At 41.5% G+C, this 25,972-nt stretch overlaps 1 protein-coding gene across 2 annotated transcripts in view; it reads left to right on the top strand.

Annotated features, from left to right (window-relative positions):
• LOC139753372 (tetratricopeptide repeat protein 36 homolog) overlaps positions 1-25,458 on the top strand; it is a 66,337-nt gene extending 40,879 nt beyond the window's left edge. For both annotated transcript variants that reach the window (XM_071669781.1, XM_071669780.1), the window contains exons 3-5: positions 4,353-4,541; positions 4,661-4,833; positions 25,144-25,458. In XM_071669781.1, the coding sequence (XP_071525882.1) occupies positions 4,353-4,541; positions 4,661-4,833; positions 25,144-25,236 (455 nt within the window). In that variant the 3' untranslated portion in view covers positions 25,237-25,458. The remainder of the gene's footprint in view (positions 1-4,352; positions 4,542-4,660; positions 4,834-25,143) is intronic.
• Positions 25,459-25,972: the final 514 nt, after the last annotated feature.

Here is a 25,972-nt window from a genome sequence, read left to right as displayed (position 1 = left end):
TGACCTCCTGTCTCTTTCTTTTATACATCTCCCACTCAATTGCATTTTTTCCCTGCAAAAATCGTCCAAATGCCTCTCTCTTCTCTTTCACTAATACTCTTACTTCTTCATCCCACCACTCACTACCCTTTCTAATCAACCCACCTCCCACTCTTCTCATGCCACAAGCATCTTTTGCGCAATCCATCACTGATTCCCTAAATACATCCCATTCCTCCCCCACTCCCCTTACTTCCATTGTTCTCACCTTTTTCCATTCTGTACTCAGTCTCTCCTGGTACTTCCTCACACAGGTCTCCTTCTCAAGCTCACTTACTCTCACCACCCTCTTCACCCCAACATTCACTCTTCTTTTCTGAAAACCCCTACAAATCTTCACCTTAGCCTCCACAAGATAATGATCAGACATCCCTCCAGTTGCACCTCTCAGCACATTAACATCCAAAAGTCTCTCTTTCGCACGCCTGTCAATTAACACGTAATCCAATAACGCTCTCTGGCCATCTCTCCTACTTACATAAGTATACTTATGTATATCTCGCTTTTTAAACCAGGTATTCCCAATCATCAGTCCTTTTTCAGCACATAAATCTACAAGCTCTTCACCATTTCCAAACACCCCATGTATACCAATTATTCCCTCAACTGCCACATTACTCACCTTTGCATTCAAATCACCCATCACTATAACCCTGTCTCGTGCATCAAAACCACTAACACACTCATTCAGCTGCTCCCAAAACACTTGCCTCTCTTGATCTTTCTTCTCATGCCCAGGTGCATATGCACCAATAATCACCCACCTCTCTTCATCAACTTTCAGTTTTACCCATATATATATATATATATATATATATATATATATATATATATATATATATATATATATATATATATATTTCCTCTTTATGTTATAAAGGCCACATATATGTTTATCACCATATCACAAGAATGAAGCGTACAATCACATATAGTGATTAACATACCATGCGCAACTCCCATTATTGATAATATAAATGAATAGATACATCAAGTATAATTCACAGTCTCCCGCATAATGCAACAGAGAACATAATGAAAACAGATGATGCAGTGAGGAGACAAACAAATAAAGATGGAATGAAATGTGCATAAGAAATACTTTACCACACACACGTACACATATACATATACAGCTGATGGTGGTATATGAGTTCCTTTGATGGAAGTTGAGGTTAGGGCTCTTCAGGGCTGGCACTAGGGTTGAAGGTGCTCAGGATGATACTGGGTTGGAGGTTCTGTGGTCGGTGCTGGTACTGGAGTCCCCTAAGGGTTGTTCGAGCTGAGGTTTCACCACCTGATGTTTGGGTTGGATCTCCTCCGGCAGGTGGAAGGCTTGGTTGATCCCGGCCACCAGCCCGGCCACAATTATATATATATATAATTGTTGGAATATACATGTTGAAATTTTTTTTTTTTTTTTTTTTTTTTTTTTTTTTTTTTTTTTATACTTTGTCGCTGTCTCCCGCGTTTGCGAGGTAGCGCAAGGAAACAGACGAAAGAAATGGCCCAACCCCCCCCCATACACATGTACATACACACGTCCACACACGCAAATATACATACCTACACAGCTTTCCATGGTTTACCCCAGACGCTTCACATGCCTTGATTCAATCCACTGACAGCACGTCAACCCCTGTATACCACATCGCTCCAATTCACTCTATTCCTTGCCCTCCTTTCACCCTCCTGCATGTTCAGGCCCCGATCACACAAAATCTTTTTCACTCCATCTTTCCACCTCCAATTTGGTCTCCCTCTTCTCCTCGTTCCCTCCACCTCCGACACATATATCCTCTTGGTCAATCTTTCCTCACTCATTCTCTCCATGTGCCCAAACCATTTCAAAACACCCTCTTCTGCTCTCTCAACCACGCTCTTTTTATTTCCACACATCTCTCTTACCCTTACGTTACTTACTCGATCAAACCACCTCACACCACACATTGTCCTCAAACATCTCATTTCCAGCACATCCATCCTCCTGCGCACAACTCTATCCATAGCCCACGCCTCGCAACCATACAACATTGTTGGAACCACTATTCCTTCAAACATACCCATTTTTGCTTTCCGAGATAATGTTCTCGACTTCCACACATTTTTCAAGGCTCCCAAAATTTTCGCCCCCTCCCCCACCCTATGATCCACTTCCGCTTCCATGGTTCCATCCGCTGACAGATCCACTCCCAGATATCTAAAACACTTCACTTCCTCCAGTTTTTCTCCATTCAAACTCACCTCCCAATTGACTTGACCCTCAACCCTACTGTACCTAATAACCTTGCTCTTATTCACATTTACTCTTAACTTTCTTCTTCCACACACTTTACCAAACTCAGTCACCAGCTTCTGCAGTTTCTCACATGAATCAGCCACCAGCGCTGTATCATCAGCGAACAACAACTGACTCACTTCCCAAGCTCTCTCATCCCCAACAGACTTCATACTTGCCCCTCTTTCCAGGACTCTTGCATTTACCTCCCTAACAACCCCATCCATAAACAAATTAAACAACCATGGAGACATCACACACCCCTGCCGCAAACCTACATTCACTGAGAATGTTGGAAATATATGTTGATATATACGTTGGAAAGGATCTCAATTTTGCATGTGATCAAGATATTCATGTGTGTCCATGGGAAAAATGAAACATGATAAGTTCCCAAGTGCACTTTCGTGCAATAATCACATCATCAGGGTAGACACAAGAGAGAAATATAACAGTCAGTTGATAAACATCAAAGAGATGAAGCTAGGACGCCAGTTGGTAAACATGCAATTATCCAAGACAGACAACAAGCTTTCATAAACTTATCATTTTACAAATTTTATCAACAATAAAGTTATCTAATTTGTATAGACCATCACTAATATTAAGATTATAAATCTTTGTGTATTTAATGATAGAAGATTCAGTGATATTTCTAGTGGTAATAGAGTTAAGAGTTAATAACTGAGATGGCATTACTCCAGTCAGTACAATGATCATAGTTTTTAATGTGATTAAACAAGGCATTTGATTCTTGTCCTGTTCATATACTATATTTATGTTGCTTATGTCTAACAGAAAGATCCTTACCAGTCTGCCCATCATAAGATTTATCACAATTTCCACAAGGCACTCTATAGATGCATCCAGGAGAATTTTCTGGTGAATTCCTGATAAACATATTCCTTATAGTATTATTGTTGCTGAAGGCAACATTTACATTAAAGGATTTAAGCAACATGGGAAGTAAAGTAAAATTATTATTAAAAGGGAGAACTAAAAGATTCTTGGTGACAGTGGGAGGTTTGGGCTCCACTCTGTAAAATGATTTTTTTGCTAACTTAAGGGATTTATCAATGAAAGAGCTAGGGTACTTTAACTTAGACCCAATAGAATATATCTTCTCAAACTCATCATCAGTAAACTCTGGACTGCAAATATGTAATGCCCTAAGGAACAAGTTTAAGTTTAGCATATACAGAAAACCTACCAATGTATGCTCATATATCCATTATTACTCATCTCAACATGACAGAGCTAAATTATCATCATTTCAATCTATGTTCCTTAGGGATTGGTGGTTGGTTGTGGATTGGTTTGGATGATAAGGGTCTAGTACCATTATAAAGAAGTTAATGCCGGGAATAGTGAGATGAGATTTGATTGGAAGTATTTTTATTTCATTGTGCAGGTGTTGTTTGCATGTAGTTGCTATGCAGCTGTTCTGTTTTATATGGTGTGTACCTTAATTATATTATGATTTTGATAGGGTGGATGATCAGGCAGGTGAGATATAGTTTAAGATGGAGAAGATTAATTGATTTCAGAGGATACTGCTAAGGGATTCATTTTCTTGTCTAGATCCTGTACTATTAAATGTTCTGAGAGTATTTACTTTGTTTATAGCCTTTTTGTTAATATTTGGGATTGAATGTTATATGTATGATGTATATGATGCCAAGTATGGTTGTAGTTTTGTTAAGTGGAAGTGGTATGCCATTCATGATTTGCAAGGGTGCAGGTTGGATTCATGTCTGTCAGGGGTTGCAAGGGTGATAGTAGATTTTGTGGTGAGGCACTAAAGCACTATAGTTAATTAGCCAAGACTCAAATGAAATCTTTGTAATGATTACTAATTTGTAATATTCAATAAATGATTTTGTCCATTATGTCATCTTTAAGTATTAATAGAAATTCATTCATAATTGCAAGTTGGAGTCTACTGTTTGAAATTTGAAATGGTTCAAGGATTGTCAAGTGGAACTAATTATGAATTAACTTTTTATATTTCCATAATATTTCCTCTCTCAATTAGATTCTGAGGAAGTTTCTCCAGAATATGAAGAAGCCAAAGCTCAGGAAATAGAGGGTGTAAAGGCTGCCGAAAGTGGCAATGTAGACATGGCTGTGATGTCCTTCACTAGAGCTATAGAGATGGCCCCTAGAAGAGCCTCAGGCTATAATAACAGAGCACAGGCATTAAGACTTCAAGGAAAAATTGAAGGTAAGGCTTGTGGAGAAAGTAATAGTAAGGCAGACTTTTCCATTAGATGTGGTATTGTGATGGCTTATATATGATTGTATAAACCCCCATACTATAATACCTTTCCTCCCACCCTACAGAGGCTTTGGCAGACTTGAACATGGCAGTAGAAATAGCTAGGGGCAAGGGTCGAGCTGCATGTCAAGCTCACACCCAGAGAGCCATGATTCACCGCCTGCATGGCAATGATGACCTGGCTCGTGAAGATTTTCAGGCTGCAGCAAATTTAGGTTCAGAATTTGCTAAAGCACAGGTAAAAATACTATAGTAGTTTTAGTAACAATGTATCATAATCACATAAGGGTAATGTACATGTAAGTGAATATGCTTTTAGGTACTTGGTACAGGTTGATGCAAATATTATTTGATGTGTAAGTAACAGTGTGTGATCTATGGCTTCTAAAAACAGTACAATAAAGTCTAGGAGCTTTCGTTTGTTAGTTGAGTGTATAGAAGTGATTTTAAAGAACCAAAGGTAATCTTGTCCAAGAAAACATTACATGGAGTAAAGGGATTGCTTTTTTAAGCTGATTTTGTTTCTCTGAGGCTGCACATCATAGTTCAAGTCTTTCCTTGTTAGGTGCCCCTCTTACTAATCTTTTCAATTTTTAACACCCATTGCAATCTGTCTTTGTTGTGATTTCTTTTGGTCCCACCCGCATCTTATCCATCTCCAGTCTTTCTTCCTCGTTCCTTGCTTCATTTGCTTTTTCTTGTTGATAGCAAGTCCTTTTAACATTGGTTGAGATTCAATACTGCCAGTTCTGTAAGAGAGTAGTGGAAACTATTGATGCTAGATACAGAATTATAGATTTTTTTTTTTTTTCTATTGTACTGACTGTTAAAAATTCATTACTTTATATTTGGGGAATTTTAATGATGAGTGATACCATCCATAATTCAGACATTAGCACCATATATTGGAACAGACTTTTTTAGAGAGAGCAAATTATTATACGTCATGTTTTATTTTAAACTTATTCCTTTTGTTATTTTGTTTGTATCTGTATAGGAGAGAGTAAATGCAAAAAATAGATTCATTTGATGTTGCAAAAAGGGATTGTTTTAATTGGCACTGACAGTATTTTTGGTAATGATGATATATGAAGAAGCCATGATAGTTTTGTGCACTGTAACTTAAGACTGAGCTCTGGGATTGATTTTACACATACCAGAAGTTAAGTTAAACAGACCCTGGAGAAAGCTTATGACTGAGTTGAAACAATTTTGATTTAACTGGAAACACCCAAACAAATCATCATGCACAACCTCTCCTACTCCTACAGTTAAGCAGTGTCTCCCATGACATACCCAGCCATTCCCTAGCCTCTTACAAAATATCTTGCTCAGAAACTTATCTGAATAAGTCACAGTCACACTACTGGAACACAAATCCAAGACCAATCACAATCCTAGATCTCTTATTAGCATTGTGGTCATTCTTTATGGTTGTTCATTAGATGGAGTTGATTGACCACTGTTTCAGTTATCCAGGAAGATATTCAAACTATTGATCAGTTAAGTTGGATTTGCACATATTATTATGTATTTCCATGATGAGATTACTGGACTCTGCCTGCTTTTGGTTATACCATGAAAGAGAAGTCACCCTCGGCAAGGCTGTTCCATTTTCTCTTGACAATGAGGAGTACAGTTTCGTCGAAGAACTTCTCACTCCAAAGTGGTCCATCTTCCCATGCTTCTGGAAGTAGTATAGCCTTAGAGATGTAGGAGTTCCTGGAAAAGGGATTGTGGAGTAACACTAGGACCCTTTCAAGAAACCGGTCTGGAGGCATTTATTATACTTTGTTATACTTTGTCACTGTCTCCTGTGTTAGCGAGGCAGCGCAAGGAAACAGACGAAAGAATGGCCCAACCCACCCACATACACTTACACATATACAGCCATTTATAAGTACATAGATATCACTCTGGTCAGTTTACTATGCATTCTGCTTGTCTATACTCTTTTAAAGGATATAAGTTCGTGCTCCTTTCTAATGATTGCACCACATTTTCATCTTCCTTACCCTGTCTGTTTTCCTGAAGTATTTTTTTATTTATTTTATTTTGCTTTGTCGCTGTCTCCCGTGTTAGCGAGGTAGCACAAGGAAACAGACAAAAGAATGGCCCAACCCGCCCACATACACGTGTATATACATACACGTCCACACACGCAAATATACATACCTATACATCTCAATGTACTCTTATATATACACTTTCTTTTTTCTTTCAAACTATTCGCCATTTCCCGCGTTACGAAGGTAGCGTTAAGAACAGAGGACTGGGCCTCTAAGGGAATATCCTCACCTGGCCCCCATCTCTGTTCCTTCTTTTGGAAAATTAAAAAAAAAACAAAAAAAATATATATACATATATACATATGTATATATATTTGAAAGACCTGAAACTCAACCTTGTGTTTTGATAGTTCGATACTTTCTATCAGAAATATTTTTGTATGAGACGTTACATTGCATCATGTACATTCCATCACACACGACAAACACCACAACAGGTGATATGTATGGGAAGAAAACATGATTCAATGTAACGGATGTAACGAATACAATTTACATTCCTTAATCTACACCCAATGTCGACTTTGGTGAAGCTCTCAACATACTAATATCGGAAATGTTATAAGATCAATAGTACAAATAATCTTATGATATATATATATATATATATTTTTTTTTTTTTTTTTTGCCGCTGTCTCCCGCGTTTGCGAGGTAGCGCAAGGAAACAGACGAAAGAAATGGCCCAACCCACCCCCATACACATGTATATACATACGTCCACACACACAAATACACATACCTACACAGCTTTCCATGGTTTACCCCAGACGCTTCACATGCCTTGATTCAGTCCACTGACAGCACGTCAACCCCGGTATACCACATCGCTCCAATTCACTCTATTCCTTGCCCTCCTTTCACCCTCCTGCATGTTCAGGCCCCGATCACACAAAATCTTTTTCACTCCATCTTTCCACCTCCAATTTGGTCTCCCTCTTCTCCTCGTTCCCTCCACCTCCGACACATATATTCTCTTGGTCAATCTTTCCTCACTCATTCTCTCCCTGTGCCCGAACCATTTCAAAACACCCTCTTCTGCTCTCTCAACCACGCTCTTTTTATTTCCACACATCTCTCTTACCCTTACGTTACTTACTCGATCAAACCACCTCACACCACACATTGTCCTCAAACATCTCATTTCCAGCACATCTATCCTCCTGCGCACAACTCTATCCATAGCCCACGCCGCGCAACCATACAACATTGTTGGAACCCCTATTCCTTCAAACATACCCATTTTTGCTTTCCGAGATAACGTTCTCGACTTCCACACATTCTTCAAGGCTCCCAGAATTTTCGCCCCCTCCCCCACCCTATGATCCACTTCCGCTTCCATGGTTCCATCCGCTGACAGATCCACTCCCAGATATCTAAAACACTTCACTTCCTCCAGTTTTTCTCCATTCAAACTCACCTCCCAATTGACTTGACCCTCAACCCTACTGTACCTAATAACCTTGCTCTTATTCACATTTACTCTTAACTTTCTTCTTTCACACACTTTACCAAACTCAGTCACCAGCTTCTGCAGTTTCTCACATGAATCAGCCACCAGCGCTGTATCATCAGCGAACAACAACTGACTCACTTCCCAAGCTCTCTCATCCCCAACAGACTTCATACTTGCCCCTCTTTCCAAAACTCTTCCATTCACCTCCCTAACAACCCCATCCATAAACAAATTAAACAACCATGGAGACATCACACACCCCTGCCGCAAACCTACATTCACTGAGAACCAATCACTTTCCTCTCTTCCTACACGTACACATGCCTTACATCCTCGATAAAAACTTTTCACTGCTTCTAACAACTTGCCTCCCACACCATATATTCTTAATACCTTCCACAGAGCATCTCTATGAACTCTATCATATGCCTTCTCCAGATCCATAAATGCTACATACAAATCCATTTGCTTTTCTAAGTATTTCTCACATACATTCTTCAAAGCAAACACCTGATCCACACATCCTCTACCACTTCTGAAACCACACTGCTCTTCCCCAATCTGATGCTCTGTACATGCCTTCACCCTCTCAATCAATATCCTCCCATATAATTTACCAGGAATACTCAACAAACTTATACCTCTGTAATTTGATCACTCACTCTTATCCCCTTTGCCTTTGTACAATGGCACTATGCACGCATTCCGCCAATCCTCAGGCACCTCACCATGAGTCATATATACATTAAATAACCTTACCAACCAGTCAACAATACAGTCACCCCCTTTTTTAATAAATTCCACTGCAATACCATCCAAACCTGCTGCCTTGCCGGCTTTCATCTTCCGCAAAGCTTTTACTACCTCTTCTCTGTTTACCAAATCATTTTCCCTAACCCTCTCACTTTGCACACCACCTCGACCAAAACACCCTATATCTGCCACTCTATCATCAAACACATTCAACAAACCTTCAAAATACTCACTCCATCTCCTTTTCACATCACCACTACTTGTTATCACCTCCCCATTTGCGCCCTTCACTGAAGTTCCCATTTGCTCCCTTGTCTTACGCACTTTATTTACCTCCTTCCAGAACATCTTTTTATTCTCCTTAAAATTTAATGATACTCTCTCACCCCAACTCTCATTTGCCCTTTTTTTCACCTCTTGCACCTTATATATATATATATATATATATATATATATATATATATATATATATATATATATATATATATATATTTTTTTTTTTTTTTCATACTATTCGCTATTTCCCGCGATAGCGAGGTAGCATTAAGAACAGAGGACTGGGCCTTTGAGGGAATATCCTCACCTGGACCTCTTCTCTGTTCCTTCTTTTGGAAAATTAAAAAAAAAAAAAAAAAAAACGAGAGGGGAGGATTTTTTTATACTTTGTCGCTGTCTCCCGCGTTTGCGAGGTAGCGCAAGGAAACAGACGAAAGAAATGGCCCAACCCCCCCCATACACATGTATATACATACGTCCACACACGCAAATATACATACCTACACAGCTTTCCATGGTTTACCCCAGACGCTTCACATGCCTTGATTCAATCCACTGACAGCACGTCAACCCCGGTATACCACATCGCTCCAATTTACTCTATTCCTTGCCCTCCTTTCACCCTCCTGCATGTTCAGGCCCCGATCACACAAAATCTTTTTCACTCCATCTTTCCACCTCCAATTTGGTCTCCCTCTTCTCCTTGCTCCCTCCACCTCTGACACATATATCCTCTTGGTCAATCTTTCCTCACTCATCCTCTCCATGTGCCCAAACCACTTCAAAACACCCTCTTCTGCTCTCTCAACCACGCTCTTTTTATTTCCACACATCTCTCTTACCCTTACGTTACTCACTCGATCAAACCAACTCACACTACACATTGTCCTCAAACATCTCATTTCCAGCACATCCATCCTCCTGCGCACAACTCTATCCATAGCCCACGTCTCGCAACCATACAACATTGTTGGAACCACTATTCCTTCAAACATACCCATTTTTGCTTTCCGAGATAATGTTCTCGACTTCCACACATTCTTCAAGGCCCGCAGAATTTTCGCCCCCTCCCCCAACCTATGATCCACTTCCGCTTCCATGGTTCCATCCGCTGCCAGATCCACTCCCAGATATCTAAAACACTTCACTTCCTCCAGTTTTTCTCCATTCAAACTCACCTCCCAATTGACTTGACCCTCAACCCTACTGTACCTAATAACCTTGCTCTTATTCACATTTACTCTTAACTTTCTTCTTCCACACACTTTACCAAACTCAGTCACCAGCTTTTGCAGTTTCTCACATGAATCAGCCACCAGTGCTGTATCATCAGCGAACAACAACTGACTCACTTCCCAAGCTCTCTCATCCCCAACAGACTTCATACTTGCCCCTCTTTCCAAAACTCTTGCATTTACCTCCCTAACAACCCCATCCATAAAAAAATTAAACAACCATGGAGACATCACACACCCCTACCGCAAAACTACATATATATATATATATTTCATTTCATGTCAAGCTAGAAGTTTCAGTTTTCTAAATTATTTCTTACATTTTTCATATGTATATATATATGTATATGTGTGTGTGTGTATGTGCGTTTGTATGTGTATGTATATATATATATGTATATATATATATATATATATATATATATATATATATAGAGAGAGAGAGAGAGAGAGAGAGAGAGAGAGAGAGATGCTCTGTGGAAGGTATTAAGAATATATGGTGTGGGAGGCAAGTTGTTAGAATCAGTGAAAAGTTTTTATCGAGGATGTAAGGCATGTGTACTTGTAGGAAGAGAGGAAAGTGATTGGTTCTCAGTGAATGTAGGTTTGCGGCAGGGGTGTGTGATGTCTCCATGGTTGTTTAATTTGTTTATGGATGGGGTTGTTAGGGAGGTGAATGCAAGAGTTTTGGAAAGAGGGGCAAGTATGAAGTCTGTTGGGGATGAGAGAGCTTGGGAAGTGAGTCAGTTGTTGTTCGCTGATGATACAGCGCTGGTGGCTGATTCATGTGAGAAACTGCAGAAGCTGGTGACTGAGTTTGGTAAAGTGTGTGAAAGAAGAAAGTTAAGAGTAAATGTGAATAAGAGCAAGGTTATTAGGTACAGTAGGGTTGAGGGTCAAGTCAATTGGGAGGTGAGTTTGAATGGAGAAAAACTGGAGGAAGTGAAGTGTTTTAGATATCTGGGAGTGGATCTGGCAGCGGATGGAACCATGGAAGCGGAAGTGGATCATGGGGTGGGGGAGGGGGCGAAAATTCTGGGGGCCTTGAAGAATGTGTGGAAGTCGAGAACATTATCTCGGAAAGCAAAAATGAGTATGTTTGAAGGAATAGTGGTTCCAACAATGTTGTATGGTTTCGAGGCGTGGGCTATGGATAGAGTTGTGCGCAGGAGGATGGATGTGCTGGAAATGAGATGTTTGAGGACAATGTGTGGTGTGAGGTGGTTTGATCGAGTAAGTAACGTAAGGGTAAGAGAGATGTGTGGAAATAAAAAGAGCGTGGTTGAGAGAGCAGAAGAGGGTGTTTTGAAATGGTTTGGGCACATGGAGAGAATGAGTGAGGAAAGATTGACCAAGAGGATATATGTGTCGGAGGTGGAGGGAACGAGGAGAAGAGGGAGACCAAATTGGAGGTGGAAAGATGGAGTGAAAAAGATTTTGTGTGATCGGGGCCTGAACATGCAGGAGGGTGAAAGGAGAGCAAGGAATAGAGTGAATTGGAGCGATGTGGTATACCGGGGTTGACGTGCTGTCAGTGGATTGAATCGGGGCATGTGAAGCGTCTGGGGTAAACCATGGAAAGCTGTGTAGGTATGTATATTTTACGTGTGTGGACGTATGTATATACATGTGTATGGGGGTGGGTTGGGCCATTTCTTTCGTCTGTTTCCTTGCGCTACCTCGCAAACGCGGGAGACAGCAACAAAGCAAAAAAAAAGAAAAAAAAATATATATTATCCCTGGGGATAGGGGTGAAAGAATACTTCCCACGCATTCCTCGCGTGTCGTAGAAGGCGACTAGAGGGGACGGGAGCGGGGGGCCAGAAATCCTCCCCTCCTTGTATTTTTTAACTTTCTAAAATGGGAAACAGAAGAAGGAGTCACGCGGGGAGTGCTCATCCTCCTCGAAGGCTCAGACTGGGATGTCTAAATGTGTGTGGATGTAACCAAGATGTGAAAAAAAGAGAGATAGGTAGTATGTTTGAGGAAAGGAACCTGGATGTTTTGGCTCTGAGTGAAACGAAGCTCAAGGGTAAAGGGGAAGAGTGGTGTGGGAATGTCTTGGGAGTAAAGTCAGGGGTTAGTGAGAGGACAAGAGCAAGGGAAGGAGCATCAGTACTCCTGAAACAGGAGTTGTGGGAGTATGTGATAGAATGTAAGAAAGTAAATTCTCGATTAATATGGGTAAAACTGAAAGTTGATGGAGAGAGATGGGTGATTATTGGTGCATATGCACCTGGGCATGAGAAGAAAGATCATGAGAGGCAAGTGTTTTGGGAGCAGCTGAATGAGTGTGTTAGTGGTTTTGATGCACGAGACTGGGTTATAGTGATGGGTGATTTGAATGCAAAGGTGAGTAATGTGGCAGTTGAGGGAATAATTGGTATACATGGGGTGTTCAGTGTCGTAAATGGAAATGAAGAGCTTGTAGATTTATGTGCTGAAAAAGGACTGGTGATTGGGAATACCTGGTATAAAAAGCGAGATATACATAAGTATATGTATGTAAGTAGGAGAGATGGCCAGAGAGCGTTATTGGATTACGTGTTAATGGACAGGCGCGCGAAAGAGAGACTTTTGGATGTTAATGTGCTGAGAGGTGCAACTGGAAGGATGTCTGATTATTATCTTGTGGAGGCTAAGGTGAAGATTTGTAGGGGTTTTCAGAAAAGAAGAGTGAATGTTGGGGTGAAGAGGGTGGTGAGAGTAAGTGAGCTTGGGAAGGAGACTTGTGTGAGGAAGCACCAGGAGAGACTGTGTACAGAATGGAAAAAGGTGAGAACAATGGAAGTAAGGGGAGTGGGGGAGGAATGGGATGTATTTAGGGAATCAGTGATGGATTGCGCAAAAGATGCTTGTGGCATGAGAAGAGTGGGAGGTGGGTTGATTAGAAAGGGTAGTGAGTGGTAGGACGAAGAAGTAAGATTATTAGTGAAAGAGAAGAGAGGCATTTGGATGATTTTTGCATGGAAAAAATGCAAATGAGTAGGAGATGTATAAAAGAAAGAGACAGGAGGTCAAGAGAAAGGTGCAAGAGGTGAAAAAGAGGGCAAATGAGAGTTGGGGCGAGAGAGTATCATTAAATTTTAGGGAGAATAAAAGATGTTCTGGAAGGAGGTAAATAAAGTGCATAAGACAAGGGAGCAAATGGGAACTTCAGTGAAGGGCGCAAATGGGGAGGTGATGACAAGTAGTGGTGATGTGAGAAGGAGATGGAGTGAGTATTTTGAAGGTTTGTTGAATGTGTTTGATGATAGAGTGGCTGATATAGGGTGTTTTGGTCGAGGTGGTGTGCAAAGTGAGAGGGTTAGGGAAAATGATTTGGTAAACAGAGAAGAGGTAGTAAAAGCTTTGCGGAAGATGAAAGCCGGCAAGGCAGCAGGTTTGGATGGTATTGCAGTGGAATTTATTAAAAAAGGGGGTGACTGTATTATTGACTGGTTGGTAAGGTTATTTAATGTATGTATGACTCATGGTGAGGTGCCTGAGGATTGGCGGTATGCGTGCATAGTGGCATTGTACAAAGGCAAAGGGGATAAGAGTGAGTGCTCAAATTACAGAGGTATAAGTTTGTTGAGTATTCCTGGTAAATTATATGGGAGGGTATTGATTGAGAGGGTGAAGGCATGTACAGAGCATCAGATTGGGGAAGAGCAGTGTGGTTTCAGAAGTGGTAGAGGATGTGTAGATCAGGTGTTTGCTTTGAAGAATGTATGTGAGAAATACTTAGAAAAGCAAATGGATTTGTATGTAGCATTTATGGATCTGGAGAAGGCATATGATAGAGTTCATAGAGATGCTCTGTGGAAGGTATTAAGAATATATGGTGTGGGAGGCAAGTTGTTAGAAGCAGTGAAAAGTTTGTATCGAGGATGTAAGGCATGTGTACGTGTAGGAAGAGAGGAAAGTGATTGGTTCTCAGTGAATGTAGGTTTGCGGCAGGGGTGTGTGATGTCTCCATGGTTGTTTAATTTGTTTATGGATGGGTTGTTAGGGAGGTGAATGCAAGAGTTTTGGAAAGAGGGGCAAGTATGAAGTCTGTTGTGGATGAGAGAGCTTGGGAAGTGAGTCAGTTGTTGTTCGCTGATGATACAGCGCTGGTGGCTGATTCATGTGAGAAACTGCAGAAGCTGGTGACTGAGTTTGGTAAAGTGTGTGAAAGAAGAAAGTTAAGAGTAAATGTGAATAAGAGCAAGGTTATTAGGGACAGTAGGGTTGAGGGTCAAGTGAATTGGGAGGTAAGTTTGAATGGAGAAAAACTGGAGGAAGTAAAGTGTTTTAGATATCTGGGAGTGGATCTGGCAGCGGATGGAACCATGGAAGTTGAAGTGGATCATAGGGTGGGGGAGGGGGCGAAAATCCAGGGAGCCTTGAAGAATGTATGGAACTCGAGAACATTATCTCGGAAAACAAAAATGGGTATGTTTGAAGGAATAGTGGTTCCAACAATGTTGTATGGTTGCGAGGCGTGGGCTATGGATAGAGTTGTGCGCAGGAGGGTGGATGTGCTGGAAATGAGATGTTTGAGGACAATGTGTGGTGTGAGGTGGTTTGATCGAGTAAGTAACGTAAGGGTAAGAGAGATGTGTGGAAATAAAAAGAGCGTGGTTGAGAGAGCAGAAGAGGGTCCTTTGAAATGGTTTGGGCACATGGAGAGAATGAGTGAGGAAAGATTGACCAAGAGGATATATGTGTCGGAGGTGGAGGGAACGAGGAGAAGTGGGAGACCAAATTGGAGGTGGAAAGATGAAGAAGATTTTGTGTGATCGTGGCCTGAACATGCAGGAGGGTGAAAGGAGGGCAAGGAATAGAGTGAATTGGATCGATGTGATATACCGGGGTTGACGTGCTGTCGGTGGATTGAATCAGGGCATGTGAAGCGTCTGGGGTAAACCATGGAAAGCTGTGTAGGTATGTATATTTGCATGTGTGGACGTATGTATATACATGTGTATGGGGGTGGGTTGGGCCATTTCTTTCGTCTGTTTCCTTGCGCTACCTCGCAAACGCAGGAGACAGCGGCAAAAAATATATATATATATATATATATATATATATATATATTTTTTTTTTTTTTTTTTTTTTTTTTTTTCGCTGTCTCCCGACTTCAACACATTCTTCAAGGCTCCCAGAATTTTCGCCCCCTCCCCCACCCTATGATCCACTTCCGCTTCCATGGTTCCATCCGCTGCCAGATCCACTCCCAGATATCTAAAACACTTCACTTCCTCCAGTTTTTCTCCATTCAAACTCACCTCCCAATTGACTTGACCCTCAACCCTACTGTACCTAATAACCTTGCTCTTATTCACATTTACTCTTAACTTTCTTCTTTCACACACTTTACCAAACTCAGTCACCAGCTTCTGCAGTTTCTCACATGAATCAGCCACCAGCGCTGTATCATCAGCGAACAACAACTGACTCACTTCCCAAGCTCTCTCATCCCCAACAAACTTCATACTTGCCCCTCTTTCCAAAACTCTTGCATTCACCTCCCTAACAACCCCATCCATAAACAAATTAAACAACCATGGAGACATCACACACCCCTGCCGCAAACCTACATTCACTGAGAACCAATCACTTTCCTCTCTTCCTACACGTACACATGCCTTACATCCTCGATACAAACTTTTCACTGCTTCTAACAACTTGCCTCCCACACCATATATTCTTAATACCTTCCACAGAGCATCTCTATCAACTCTATCATATGCCTTCTCCAGATCCATAAATGCTACATACAAATCCATTTGCTTTTCTAAGTATTTCTCACATACATTCTTCAAAGCAAACACCTGATCCACACATCCTCTACCACTTCTGAAACCACACTGCTCTTCCCCAATCTGATGCTCTGTACATGCTTTCACCCTCTCAATCAATACCCTCCCATATAATTTACCAGGAATACTCAACAAACTTATACCTCTGTAATTTGAGCACTCGCTCTTATCCCCTTTGCCTTTGTACAATGGCACTATGCACGCATTCCGCCAATCCTCAGGAACCTCACCGTGAGTCATACATACATTAAATAACCTTACCAACCAGTCAACAATACAGTCACCCCCTTTTTTAATAAATTCCACTGCAATACCATCCAAACCTGCTGCCTTGCCGGCTTTCATCTTCCGCAAAGCTTTTACTACCTCTTCTCTGTTTACCAACTCATTTTCCCTAACCCTCTCACTTTGCACACCACCTCGACCAAAACACCCTATATCTGCCACTCTATCATCAAACACATTCAACAAACCTTCAAAATACTCACTCCATCTCCTTTTCACATCACCACTACTTGTTATCACCTCCCCGTTTGCGCCCTTCACTGAAGTTCCCATTTGCTCCCTTGTCTTACGCACTTTATTTACCTCCTTCCAGAACATCTTTTTATTCTCCCTAAAATTTAATGATACTCTCTCACCCCAACTCTCATTTGCCCTTTTTTTCACCTCTTGCACCTTTCTCTTGACCTCCTGTCTTTTTCTTTTATACGTCTCCCACTCAACTGCATTTTTTCCCTGCAAAAATCGTCCAAATGCCTCTCTCTTCTCTTTCACTAATACTCTTACTTCTTCATCCCACCACTCACTACCCTTTGTAATCAACCCACCTCCCACTCTTCTCATGCCACAAGCATCTTTTGCGCAATCCATCACTGATTCCCTAAATACATCCCATTCCTCCCCCACTCCCCTTACTTCCATTGTTCTCACCTTTTTCCATTCTGTACTCAGTCTCTCCTGGTACTTCCTCACACGTCTTCTTCCCAAGCTCACTTACTCTCACCACCCTCTTCACCCCAACATTCACTCTTTTTTTCTGAAAACCCATACAAATCTTCACCTTAGCCTCCACAAGATAATGATCAGACATCCTTCCAGTTGCACCTCTCAGCACATTAACATCCAAAAGTCTCTCTTTCGCGCGCCTGTCAATTAACACGTAATCCAATAACGCTCTCTGGCCATCTCTCCTACTTACATAAGTATACTTATGTATATCTCGCTTTTTAAACCAGGTATTCCCAATCATCAGACCTTTTTCAGCACATAAATCTACAAGCTCTTCACCATTTCCATTTACAACACTGAACACCCCATGTATACCAATTATTCCCTGAACTGCCACATTACTCACCTTTGCATTCAAATCACCCATCACTATAACCCGGTCTCGTGCATCAGAACCACTAACACACTCATTCAGCTGCTCCCAAAACACTTGCCTCTCATGATCTTTCTTCACATGCCCAGGTGCATATGCACCAATAATAACCCATCTCTCTCCATCAACTTTCAGTTTTACCCATATTAATCGAGAATTTACTTTCTTACATTCTATCACATGCTCCCACAACTCCTGTTTCAGGAGTATATATATATATATATATATATATATATATATATATATATATATATCATTTTTCGCTGATGATACAGCGCTGGTGGCTGATTCATGTGAGAAACTGCAGAAGCTGATGACTGAGTTTGGTAAAGTGTGTGAAAGAAGAAAGTTAAGAGTAAATGTGATTAAGAGCAATGTTATTAGGTACAGTAGGGTTGAGGGACAAGTCAATTGGGAGGTAAGTTTGAATGGAGAAAAACTGGAGGAAGTAAAGTGTTTTAGATATCTGGGAGTGGATCTGGCAGCGGATGGAACCATGGAAGCGGAAGTGAATCATAGGGTGGGGGAGGGGGCGAAAATCCTTGGAGCCTTGAAGAATGTGTGGAAGTCGAGAACATTATCTCGGAAAGCAAAAATGGGTATGTTTGAAGGAATAGTGGTCCAACAATGTTGTATTGTTGCGAGGCGTGGGCTATGGATAGAGTTGTACGCAGGAGGGTGGATATGCTGGAAATGAGATGTTTGAGGACAATGTGTGGTGTGAGGTGGTTTGATCGAGTAAGTAATGTAACGGTAAGAGAGATGTGTGGAAATAAAAAGAGCGTGGTTGAGAGAGCAGAAGAGGGTCCTTTGAAATGGTTTGGGCACATGGAGAGAATGAGTGAGGAAAGATTGACCAAGAGGATATATGTGTCGGAGGTGGAGTGAACGAGGAGAAGTGGGAGACCAAATTGGAGGTGGAAAGATGGAGTGAAAAAGATTTTGTGTGATCGGGGCCTGAACATGCAGGAGGGTGAAAGGAGGGCAAGGAATAGAGTGAATTGGATCGATGTGGTATACCAGGGTTGACGTGCTGTCAGTGGGTTGAATCAGGGCATGTGAAGCGTCTGGGGTAAACCATGGAAAGCTGTGTAGGTATGTATATTTGCGTGTGTGGACGTATGTATATACATGTGTATGGGGGTGAGTTGGGCCATTTCTTTCGTCTGTTTCCATGCGCTACCTTGCAAACGCGGGAGACAGCTGATTCATGTGAGAAACTGCAGAAGCTGGTGACTGAGTTTGGTAAAGTGTGTGAAAGAAGAAAGTTAAGAGTAAATGTGAATAAGAGCAAGGTTATTAGGTACAGTAGGGTTGAGGGTCAGATTAATTGGGAGGTAAGTTTGAATGGAGAAAAACCGGAGGAAGTGAAGTGTTTTAGATATCTAGGAGTGGATCTGGCAGCGGATGGAACCATGGAAGCGGAAGTGAATCATAGGGTGGGGGAGGGGGCAAAAATCCTGGGAGCCTTGAAGAATGTGTGGAAGTTGAGAACATTATCTCGGAAAGCAAAAATGGGTATGTTTGAAGGAATAGTGGTTCCAACAATGTTGTATGGTTACGAGGCACGGGCTATGGATAGAGTTGTGCGCAGGAGGATGGATGTGCTGGAAATGAGATGTTTGAGGACAATATGTGGTGTGAGGTGGTTTGATCTAGTAAGTAATGTAAGGGTAAGAGAGATGTGTGGAAATAAAAAGAGTGTGGTTGAGAGAGCAGAAGAGGGTGTTTTGAAATGGTTTGGGTACATGGAGAGAATGAGTGAGAAAAGATTGACTAAGAGGATATATGTGTCGGAGGTGGAGGGAACGAGGAGAAGTGGGAGACCAAATTGGAGGTGGAAAGATGGAGTGAAAAGGATTTTGAGTGATCGGGGCCTGAACATGCAGGAGGGTGAAAGGCAGGCAAGGAATAGAGTGAATTGGATCGATGTGGTATACCGGGGTCGACGTGCTGTCAATGGATTGAATCAGGGCATGTGAAGCGTCTGGGGTAAACCATAGAAAGTTGTGTGGGGCCTGGATGCGGAAAGGGAGCTGTGGTTTCAGGCGTTATTGCATGACAGCTAGAGACTGAGTGTGAACGAATGGGGCGTTTGTTGTCTTCCAAGCGCTCTCTCACACACATGAGGGGGGAGGGGGATGTTATTCCAGGTGTGGCGAGGTGGCGATGGGAATGAATAAAGGCAGACAGTGGGAATTGTGTGCATGTGTATATATGTATGTCTGTGTGTATATATATGTGTACATTGAGATGTATGGGTATGTATATTTGCATGTGTGGACGTGTATGAATATACATGTGTATGGGGGTGGGTTGGGCCATTTCTTTCGTCTGTTTCCTTGCGCTACCTCGCAAACGCAGGAGACAGCGACAAAGCAAAATAGATGGAATAGAATATATATATATATATATATATATATATATATTTTTTTTTTTTTTTTTTTTTCATACGATTTGCCATTTCCCGCATTTGCGAGGTAGCGTTAAGAACAGAGGACTGGGCCTTAGAGGGAAAATCCTCACCTGGCCCCCTTCTCTGTTCCTTCTTTTGGGGAAAAAAAAAAAAAAAAAAAAAAAAAACGAGAGGGGAGGATTTCCAGCCACCCGCTCCCTCCCCTTTTAGTCGCCTTCTACGACACGCAGGGAATACGTGGGAAGTATTCTTTCTCCCCTATCCCCAGGGATAATATATATATATATATATATATATATATATAATGATTTTGTTTGAAATTCATGAAATTTTGAATTAAGAATTTCATCTAAACTCTGTTGGAATTTACACTCAAGACATCATACTCCATCTCTAACATTAGGGGGATTACTAAATCTTTAGGCGCTCTGTTGTCTTTTATGTGAGTGAGACTCGTGGCCCCTATCAACTTTCTGTCACCATGCTAATAAAAACTCTATGTAATCTTAAAGATGCCAAATTTGAATATTGAGATCAGCAGTGAAGTGTAAAGTGGAAGCAAATTATTCTCATTGCTTTCACATTATCAACATGTCTAGTAATATGCATTAAATAATAGATTAATTAATCCTCAGAAGAGCTTATGAAAAATGTAACACTAAAAAACTAATATTACAGGCAGAATGCTGAATCTTTGAATTTTTAAAATCCATGATTTGACAGAGTGAAGGTTATTTCCAGCTTGGAGCATGACTTTCCAAGTAAATAAAATTTTAGTGAATGTTTATTATTTTATGTGTGGAAGAAGAAAGTTAAGAGTAAATGTGAATAAGAGCAAGGTTATTAGGTACAGTAGGGTTGAGGGTCAAGTCAATTGGGAGGTGAGTTTGAATGGAGAAAAACTGGAGGAAGTGAAGTGTTTTAGATATCTGGGAGTGGATCTGTCAGCGGATGGAACCATGGAAGCGGAAGTGGATCATAGGGTGGGGGAGGGGGCGAAAATTTTGGGAGCCTTGAAAAATGTGTGGAAGTCGAGAACATTATCTCGGAAAGCAAAAATGGGTATGTTTGAAGGAATAGTGGTTCCAACAATGCTGTATGGTTGCGAGGCGTGGGCTATGGATAGAGTTGTGCGCAGGAGGATGGATGTGCTGGAAATGAGATGTTTGAGGACAATGTGTGGTGGGAGGTGGTTTGATCGAGTAAGTAACGTAAGGGTAAGAGAGATGTGTGGAAATAAAAAGAGCGTGGTTGAGAGAGCAGAAGAGGGTGTTTTGAAAGGGTTTGGGCACATGGAGAGAATGAGTGAGGAAAGATTGACCAAGAGGATATATGTGTCGGAGGTGGAGGGAACGAGGAGAAGAGGGAGACCAAATTGGAGGTGGAAAGATGGAGTGAAAAAGATTTTGTGTGATCGGGGCCTGAACATGCAGGAGGGTGAACGGAGGGCAAGGAATAGAGTGAATTGGAGCGATGTGGTATACAGGGGTTGACGTGCTGTCAGTGGATTGAATCAAGGCATGTGAAGCGTCTGGGGTAAACCATGGAAAGCTGTGTAGGTATGTATATTTGCGTGTGTGGACGTGTGTATGTACATGTGTATGGGGGGGGGGTTGGGCCATTTCTTTCGTCTGTTTCCTTGCGCTACCTCGCAAACGCGGGAGACAGCGACAAAGTATAAAAAAAAAAAAAAAAAAAAAAAAAAAAAAAAAAAAATATTTACATATAGTGTATTAACTTTCTAAAATGGGAAACAGAAGAAGGAGTCACGCGGGGAGTGCTCATCCTCCTCGAAGGCTCAGAGTGGGATGCCTAAATGTGTGTGGATGTAACCAAGATGTGAAAAAAGGAGAGATAGGTAGTATGTTTGAGGAAAGGAACCTGGATGTTTTGGCTCTGAGTGAAACGAAGCTCAAGGGTAAAGGGGAAGAGTGGTTTGGAAATGTCTGGGGAGTGAAGTCAGGGGTTAGTGAGAGGACAAGAGCAAGGGAAGGAGTAGCAATACTCCTGAAACAGGAGTTGTGGGAGTATGTGATAGAATGTAAGAAAGTAAATTCTCGATTAATATGGGTAAAATTGAAAGTTGATGGAGAGAGGTGGGTGATTATTGGTGCATATGCACCTGGGCATGAGAAGAAAGATCATGAGAGGCAAGTGTTTTGGGAGCAGCTAAATGAGTGTGTTAGCGGTTTTGATGCATGAGACCGGGTTATAGTGATGGGTGATTTGAATGCAAAGGTGAGTAATGTGGCAGTTGAGGGAATAATTGGTATGCATGGGGTGTTCAGTGTTGTAAATGGAAATGGTGAAGAGCTTGTAGATTTATGTGCTGAAAAAGGACTGATGATTGGGAATACCTGGTTTAAAAAGCGAGATATACATAAGTATACTTATGTAAGTAGGAGAGATGGCCAGAGAGCGTTATTGGATTACGTGTTAATTGACAGGCGTGCGAAAGAGAGACTTTTGGATGTCAATGTACTGAGAGGTGCAACTGGAGGGATGTCTGATCATTATCTTGTGGAGGCTAAGGTGAAGATTAGTATGGGTTTTCAGAAAAGAAGAGTGAATGTTGGGGTGAAGAAGGTGGTGAGAGTAAGTGAGCTTGGGAAGGAGACCTGTGTGAAGAAGTATCAGGAGAGACTGTGTACAGAATGGAAAAAGGTGAGAACAATGGAAGTAAGGGGAGTGGGGGAGGAATGGGATGTATTTAGGGAATCAGTGATGGATTGCGCAAAAGATGCTTGTGGCATGAGAAGAGTGGGAGGTGGGCTGTTTAGAAAGGGTAGTGAGTGGTGGGATGAAGAAGTAAGAGTATTAGTGAAAGAGAAGAGAGAGGCATTTGGACGATTTTTGCAGGGAAAAAATGCAATTGAGTGGGAGAAGTATAAAAGAAAGAGACAGGAGGTCAAGAGAAAGGTGCAAGAGGTGAAAAAAAGGGCAAATGAGAGTTGGGGTGAGAGACTATCAGTAAATTTTAGGGAGAATAAAAAGATGTTCTGGAAGGAGGTAAATAGGGTGCGTAAGACAAGGGAGCAAATGGGAACTTCAGTGAAGGGCGTAAATGGGGAGGTGATAACAAGTAGTGGTGATGTGAGAAGGAGATGGAATGAGTATTTTGAAGGTTTGTTGAATGTGTCTGATGACAGAGTGGCAGATATAGGATGTTTGGGTCGAGGTGGTGTGCAAAGTGAGAGGGTTAGGGAAAATGATTTGGTAAACAGAAAAGAGGTAGTAAAAGCTTTGCGGAAGATGAAAGCCGGCAAGGCAGCAGGTTTGGATGGTATTGCAGTGGAATTTATTAAAAAAGGGGGTGACTGTATTGTTGACTGGTTGGTAAGGTTATTTAATGTATGTATGACTCATGGTGAGGTGCCTGAGGATTGGCGGAATGCGTGCATAGTGCCATTGTACAAAGGCAAAGGGGATAAGAGTGAGTGCTCAAATTACAGAGGTATAAGTTTGTTGAGTATTCCTGGTAAATTATATGGGAGAGTATTGATTGAGAGGGTGAAGGCATGTACAGAGCATCAGATTGGGGAAGAGCAGTGTGGTTTCAGAAGTGGTAGAGGATGTGTGGATCAGGTGTTTGCTTTGAAGAATGTATGTGAGAAATACTTAGAAAAGCAAATGGATTTGTATGTAGCATTTATGGATCTGGAGAAGGCATATGATAGAGTTGATAGAGATGCTCTGTGGAAGGTATTAAGAATATATGGTGTGGGAGGCAAGTTGTTAGAAGCAGTGAAAAGTTTTTATCGAGGATGTAAGGCATGTGTACGTGTAGGAAGAGAGGAAAGTGATTGGTTCTCAGTGAATGTTGGTTTGCGGCAGGGGTGTGTGATGTCTCCATGGTTGTTTAATTTGTTTATGGATGGGGTTGTTAGGGAGGTAAATGCAAGAGTCTTGGAAAGAGGGGCAAGTATGAAGTCTGTTGGGGATGAGAGAGCTTGGGAAGTGAGTCAGTTGTTGTTCGCTGATGATACAGCGCTGGTGGCGGATTCATGTGAGAAACTGCAGAAGCTGGTGACGGAGTTTGGTAAAGTGTGTGGAAGAAGAAAGTTAAGAGTAAATGTGAATAAGAGCAAGGTTATTAGGTACAGTAGGGTTGAGGGTCAAGTCAATTGGGAGGTGAGTTTGAATGGAGAAAAACTGGAGGAAGTGAAGTGTTTTAGATATCTGGGAGTGGATCTGTCAGCGGATGGAACCATGGAAGCGGAAGTGGATCATAGGGTGGGGGAGGGGGCGAAAATTTTGGGAGCCTTGAAAAATGTGTGGAAGTCGAGAACATTATCCCGGAAAGCAAAAATGGGTATGTTTGAAGGAATAGTAGTTCCAACAATGTTGTATGGTTGCGAGGCGTGGGCTATGGATAGAGTTGTGCGCAGGAGGATGGATGTGCTGGAAATGAGATGTTTGAGGACAATGTGTGGTGTGAGGTGGTTTGATCGAGTAAGTAACGTAAGGGTAAGAGAGATGTGTGGAAATAAAAAGAGCGTGGTTGAGAGAGCAGAAGAGGGTGTTTTGAAATGGTTTGGGCACATGGAGAGAATGAGTGAGGAAAGATTGACCAAGAGGATATATGTGTCGGAGGTGGAGGGAACGAGGAGAAGAGGGAGACCAAATTGGAGGTGGAAAGATGGAGTGAAAAGGATTTTGTGTGATCGGGGCCTGAACATGCAGGAGGGTGAAAGGAGGGCAAGGAATAGAGTGAATTGGAGCGATGTGGTATACAGGGGTTGACGTGCTGTCAGTGGATTGAATCAAGGCATGTGAAGCGTCCGGGGTAAACCATGGAAAGCTGTGTAGGTATGTATATTTGCGTGTGTGGACGTGTGTATATACATGTGTATGGGGGTGGGTTGGGCCATTTCTTTCGTCTGTTTCCTTGCGCTACCTCGCAAACGCGGGAGACAGCGACAAAGTATAAAAGAAAAAAAAAAAAAAAAAATTTACATGTAGTGCAACCAGACAACAGTTAAACCTGCATAAGGTTTTGAAACACCTTTAAGGTTGGTGGCCCATGCATTTCTAAAATCTGAAAAATTTCAAAAAGCGTTCCTTGGTGCCAAGGACTACAGAGTTTCAGCATTTCCTGTATTTTGTCATTCATGTTATGCTGATTCTTGTAAATTTTAGTATATATTTAATATTCACATTTTATAATTGACAGCTGGTCCAAATGAATCCCTATGCGGCCCTATGTAACAAAATGCTCCATGATGTCTTCAGTAAGCTACAGCGAGGTGAGTGTGGAGGAGTTTAAGCTAAGGAAGAGAGATAAGGCATTGTTAAAATCTCAGTGTTATACCAGACATCTAAGAATGAACATGTACAGATGAGGTTTTTAGAGGTAAATAAATGGTGACTTTATTAGTAGGCAAATAGTACACCACACTACTTTGTAAGTAGTGTGGTGTACTACTGTTACTTTTAATACTTTTAGGGCTAAACTTGAAATGTAAAAGTAAATAAAATTTGTAACACATACTCTTTTCATTTTCATTTTTTATAAGCATTTTTTCTTTCATGCCTGTGAAGTTACTGGACTCATCCTGCTTGTGGATATGCCTTACAGGTGAAGATTCACGTTATGCAAAGCAAAATCATTAGGAGTAATCTTATCAAAGAAATCCCCACACCAAAGGATTCTCCATTCCCCAGCTGCTTGAAGCAGAACAGCCAAGGACTGCAGGTGTTTATAGGAGGTCCTAGGTAAGACCGTTTTTTTTTTTTTTCCAGAAACAGGTCCTGGGGTAATAAGTAATGAATGAAATAGGTGGAAGGTTGGAGCGAGAGATATTGTGAAGGCTTTGGGCCTGAACACGCTGGAGAGTGCAAGGGGCATCAATTTAATTTATGGCTACGAGTGTTGTCATTGAGCTGAACCAGGGCTCATAAAAAGGGGTCAGGGGAAACCAAGAAAGGTCTGATGGGCCTGGTTGTGGACAGGAGGCTCTGTTGTGGTGCATTATACATGATACCTAAAGAACTGACTTCAG

This window comes from Panulirus ornatus, chromosome 14 (genome assembly GCF_036320965.1).
Source record: "Panulirus ornatus isolate Po-2019 chromosome 14, ASM3632096v1, whole genome shotgun sequence".
Lineage (NCBI taxonomy): Eukaryota > Metazoa > Arthropoda > Malacostraca > Decapoda > Palinuridae > Panulirus > Panulirus ornatus.
The sequence above is the reverse complement of the archived record's forward strand: the minus strand, read 5'-3'. Positions and strand labels throughout refer to the sequence as shown.